General features: G+C 41.2%; 1 protein-coding gene across 1 annotated transcript; it reads right to left on the reverse strand.

Annotated features, from left to right (window-relative positions):
- Nucleotides 1–1,268: 1,268 nt before the first annotated feature.
- Nucleotides 1,269–2,105, reverse strand: LOC308512310 (cyclin-Q-like; the record flags this gene model as incomplete). Its single annotated transcript, XM_081082094.1, has 1 exon — nt 1,269–2,105. The coding sequence occupies one exon, from the start codon at nt 2,103–2,105 to the stop codon at nt 1,269–1,271; it is 837 nt and encodes a 278-aa protein (XP_080938220.1).
- Nucleotides 2,106–5,774: the final 3,669 nt, after the last annotated feature.

A 5,774-nucleotide genomic window follows, 5' to 3' on the forward strand; every position in this document is an offset into this window, starting at 1 on the left:
GCCACAGATTTTAATCCATTTATCTGCTGATGGGCACTTAGGCTTCTTCCAAATCTTAGCTATTGTGTATTGTGCCACAATAAGTATGCGGTTCCACATGCCCTTTCCGATTGGTGTTTGTCATTTCTTGGGATATGTTCCTATTAGTGGGACTACTGGTTCAAATGGGAGCTACATTTTTTAAATTATTTGAGGAAACTCCATACTGTTCTGCAAAGTTGCTATACCAGTCTGCATTCCCACCAGTAATGCAAGAGGATTCCTTTTACACCCCATCCTCGGCAGCACTTGTTGTTTGTTGAATTGTTTATGATAGCCATTCTGACCATTGTGAGATGCTATCTCATTGTCCTTTTGATTTGCATCTCTTGGATGATTAATGGTTTTGAGCATGTTTTCATGTGTCTCTTGGCATTCTGTATGTCCACTTTCAAAAAGTGTCTTAGTCCTATGCCCATTTTTGATTGGAATGTTGATCTTCCTTTTGTTTAATTGGATCAGTTCAGTATGAATTTTGGAGAATAGGTCCTTATTGGATATAACATTGGCAAATATCTTCTCCCAGGCAGTGGACTTCCTTGTTTTGTTGTTGTTGTTGTTGTATTTGTTGGCTGCTTCTTCTCTGCAGAAGCGTTTTAATTTGACGTCGTCCCTTTGTTTCTTTTCACCTCAGTATCCATTGCCCTAGGAGTTGTATCACTAAAGGTATTGCTGAGACAGATGCCTGATATTTTGCTGCCTATGGATTCTTCTAAGGTTTTCATGGTTACCCACTAACGTTTAAGTCCTTTATTCATTCCCAGTTTATACTTGTGTATGGTGTAAGTTGGTGGTCTAGATTAATTTTTTTGCATCTATCTGTGCTATAAGTCCAACACCAATAATTATTATGTTTTTATTTTGGCTTTTTAATATGTTTAATGAAACAAAATAAAATTTCCTCTATGTTAATTGAGTCATACTTTCTCTAAATCTGGCCTTTAAAAAAATCCCCTGGGTCACAGTCCCATCCATTCTTTGATTTTCCTTCCACTGATCCCAAACCTCAGCTGTAGTCTGCGTCCTTTCAAAGGACAAAAGCAGACATGGAGGCCTCAGAGCAGCCCGCAGCACGATCCTGCTCGCGGGAGGTGCAGCATCCATCACCATCTGGACTATGGCTGCCAGGGACAGTCAAAGCCTGAGAGTCAGAGTGGCAGCATATCATCGCCTTCACCTGTCTGTCCCCAGAAGCACAAAACCAGTCCTCCTTGCCAGTGCTCTGGGGACTAGCAGTCAGGGCAATGTGGTGGCACCGTCCCCTTGCAGCCAAGCGTCCCAAGCTTCTCTTTGGACAGGCCTGGGCCAGGTCCTTCGGGGATCTCTGTGTCCATGGTAAAAATCCTAGTGAGATCAGAGACAATGTTATCAATGATTGGCTTGGTAAGGTCGCCACTAAACACCTGCCACCATGGCTTCTCAGCCTTGGCTTCGGCATGCACCTGAACCTCATAGACCTGCAGGGCCAGGTGGAGCACCACCACTGCTATGTGCTGCGCCTGCAACCAGACGCACAGCCCCCCGCAGTAGATTTCCCGCAGCAGGGCCCAGGCAGTGAAGGAGATGGGGGTCCGTTGCCAGCTGTAAGGATTCAGCCAGTTCTTGAGAGAAATCAGGTAGTGGAGCAGGTACCTGTGTGGGTGCTGAAAGGAGACTTGAAAGCACAGTACCCGCAGCACAAGGAACTTGCACTGCACAATGCTGTCCCGGATCACCCAGAATTGGGAGTCCATCTCCAAGGGCTCGCTGCCCGGGCGGAAGTCCCTGTTGGACACGTTGATGATGCCACGGGTTCGCAGGGGCTGTTCTTCCACTTTGCCAGCCAAATAAAGGGCAGACATGGCGACCAAGTAGGGGTCATAGGCGTCCAGGTTGATCTCGCAGAAAAACTTATGGTAAATGGCACAGGCGGTGGTGAGGGGAATGGACTGCATCCCTAGCTTGACACCTGCCTCCATGATGAACCTTGTCACACGGAAGTGCACCCTCGCCTGGGGTTCGGGCCACCCCTTGGCGCCTAGCGCCCTGTCCTCCTCTCTGCAGCTGTCCAGGCTAAGGTCCTCCATGGGGCCCCACACTGAGGCCCCAAACCCCTCTGAAGGGCAAGTGTTCCCAGCGCGGGGCCAGTGCCAGCGGGGTCCTAGTGCTGGGCGCTGCCGCCCCAGCCCCACCAGCCCAGGCCGGACGCCAACCTGGTTCCAACACCATTTATGGAAGAGACTGTATGACTCCATTCTATGCTTTTACCTCCTTTGTCAAATATTTATTGTGCATAATAGTTAGGGTCGATTTCTATGTTCTCTGTTCTGTCCCATTGGTCTATATGTTTGTTTTAGTGCCAGTAACAGGCAGTACTGAGAGTCGTGGCTTTGTAATATAGCTTGATGTCTGGTATTGTGATCCCTCCAACTTTGTTCTTCTTTGTCCAGATTGCTGTAACTATTTGGGGTCTTTTTTTTAAAGTCCATAGGAATTTTTGGAAACTTTCTTCTAGGTCTGTAAGATACGCCATTGATATTTTAATGGGAAATACATTAAAACTGTACATTGCTTTGGGTAGTATGAACATTTTAATGATGTTGATTGTACCAATCCATGAATATGGTATGTTCTCTATTTGCTTTAGTCTTCCTCTATATCTTTTTTCAATTTCCTGTAGTTTTCCAAGAACAGGTCTTTTACCGTCTTAGTTAAGTTTATTCCTAGCTTTCTTAATTTTTTGTTACACTGGTAAATGGCATATTTTTTTAATTTATTTATTTTTTTTTAGTTTCTCTTTCTGTGAGTTCATTACTGGTTTATCAAAAAGCCATTGATTAATAGATTTCTGGGTGTTAATTTTGTACCATGCTACAATGCCAAATTCATTTGTTAAATCTCCTAGTTTTTTTGATGGAGTCTTTAGGTATTTCTATGGACAGTACCATGCCATCTGAGAATAATGACAGTTTTACTTCTTCTTTTCCACTTAGCATGCCTTGTTTGACTTCTTGTCTGATTGCATTGCCTAGCACTACCAGTACTCTGTCGAACTGAAGTGGTGAGAGTGGGCATCCCTGTCTTGTTCCTCTTCTTAGAGTAATTGTTTTTGCACACTGAGTATGATGTAGTTTGTAGGTTTGTCACATAGGCTTTTATTATGTTTAGGTATGATCCCTCTATGCACAGTTTGCTTAGAGTTTTTATAAAAAATGGGTTTTGGATTTTGTCAAATACTTTTTCTGCATCAATTGATATGACTATGTGTTTTTTTCCTCTCAATTGGTTTATGTGATGTACCGCATTTATTGATTTGCACATATTGTACCATGCTTGCATCCTTGGGAAAAATCCTACTTGGGCATGGTGTAGGATATTTCTGATGTACTGCGGGCTCCAATTTGGTAAGGTTTTGTTGAGCATTTTGGCATCTATGTTCATGAGGGATATTGGCCTGTAATTCTCTTTCATTGTGTTGTCTTTACCTGGTTTTGCTATTAGGGTGATGCTGGCTTCATAGAATGAGCTTGGATGTGTTCCTCCCTCTTGAATTTTTTGGAATAGTCTGAGCAGGATAGGTTTTAGTTCTTCCTTGAATGTCTGGTAAAACTCCCCTGTGAAGCCGTCTAGTCCTGGGCTTTTGTTTGCTGGAAGCTTTTTGATGACTGCTTCAATTTCTTCCATAGTTATAGGCCTATTGATATTTTTATATTATTCATGATTAAATTTTGGAATGTTGTATTTTTCTAGGAATATGTCCATTTCCTCTGGGTTGTCTAGTTTGTTGGAGTAGAACTGTCCATAGTATTTTTTAATAATCATTTGTATTTCTGTGGGTTCTGTTGTTATTTTTCCTCTATCCTTTCTGATTTTGTTTATTTGGGCCCTCTCTCTTTGCTGCTTGGTGAGCCTGGCTAGAGGTTCATCAATCTTGTTTATCCTTTCAAAGAACCAGCTCTTCGATTCATTGATTTTCTGTATTGTTTGTTTGGTCTCTATGTCATTTATTTCTGCTCTAATCTTTATTATCTCCTTCTTCTCACTCTGGGCTTTTCTTGTTGCTCTCTTTCTCATTCTTTGAGATGTAGAGTTAGATGATTTACTATCATTTTTTCTTTTTTTTTTTGAGATAGGCCTGAAGAGCTATAAAGTTCCCTCTCAGGATTGCTTTCAATGTGTCCCATAGGTTTTGGATTGTTGTGTTTTCATTGTCATTATTTTCCAGGATGTTTTTAATTTCTTCTTTGATCTCATTGGTAAACCAATCAATATTTAATTACATGCTATTCAGCTTCCTGCGTTTGAGTATTTTGGATGGTTTTTATTGTAGTTTATTTCTAATATTATGCCATCGTGGTCTGAGAAGATGCTTGGTATAATTTCAACCTTCTTGAATTTGGAGAGACTTTGTTTGTCACCCAATATGTGGTCTATTTTTGAAAATGTCCCATGAGCACTTTAGAAGAACGTATATTCCATGGCTTTGGTGTGAAATGTTCTGAAGATGTCAATTACATCCATCTGATCTAGTGAGTCATTTAGGATTGCTGTTTCTTTGCTGATTATTTGTCTAGAGGATTTATCTAGTGATGTCAGTGGTGTATTAAGGTCCCCTACTATGATTGTATTGTTGTCGATATCTCCTTTGATATCTCCAGGAGCTTTTTTATGTATTTGGGCGCTCCTGCATTGGATGGATATATGTTTATCAGGGTTATATCCTCTTGTATTGATCCCTTTAGTATTATGAAGTGGCCTTCCTCATCTCTTGTTATGGCCTTCAATTTGAGGCCTATTTTGTCTGATATAATTATTGCTACCCCAGCGTTTTATTTTTTCATTTCCATTTGCCTGAAAAATATTTTGCCATCCCTTCACTTTCATTCTGTGTGAGTCCCTTCTTCATAGGAGGGTTTCTTGTAGACATCAAATATATGGGTCATGGGTTTTTATCCATTCAGCCACTCGATGTCTTTTGATTGGAGCATTTAGTCGATCTACGTTTAAAGTTATTATTGAAATGTTCTTGTTTGTAGCCATTTCTATTTTTTGTGCCTGTTTTCTTTCTTACCTTTTTATTTCTTCTTTTTACACCAGTCCCTTTATCATTTCTTGCATTGCTGGCTTGGTGGTGATAAACTCCCCCCCCCCCTTTTTTTTTTTTGTCTGTGAAGCTTCTTATTTCCCCTTCAATTCTGCATGATAGCCTGGCTGGATAGAGTATTCTTGGATTCAGTCCTTTCCTTTGCATCACTTTGTAAATTTCCGTCCATTCTTTTCTGGCCTGATGTGTTTCTGTTGAGAAATCATTGGATAATCTAATGGGAGATCCCTCGTATGTAACTTTCAGTCTCTCTCTTGCAGCCTTTAAGATTCTCTCTTTGTCCTGAACATTTGCCATGGTGATTATGATGTGTCTTGGTGTGGGTCTTTTCGGGTTCACCTTGTTTGGGACTCTGGACTTGTGTGACTTTTTTCTTCCCCACCTCAGGGAAGTTTTCTGATATTAGTTCTTTGAATAGGTTTTCTAATCCTTGTTCCTCTTTCTGTTGTTCTGGAACCCCTATAATTCTATGTTGTTTCGTTTCATGCTGTCTCATGGCTCCCTTAGGCTCTCCTCCTATATTTGAATTTTTTTCTCCAATTGCAGTTCAGTTTGGGAGTGTTTTGCTTCCCTGTCTTCTAATTCGCTAATTCGGTCCTCTGCTTCTCCTAGTCTACTATAGAAACTTTCAGTGGTGTTTTTATTGCAGCTA

Source organism: Myotis nattereri, assembly GCF_964212035.1.
Source record: "Myotis nattereri genome assembly, chromosome: Y".
Taxonomy (NCBI): Eukaryota; Metazoa; Chordata; class Mammalia; order Chiroptera; family Vespertilionidae; genus Myotis; species Myotis nattereri.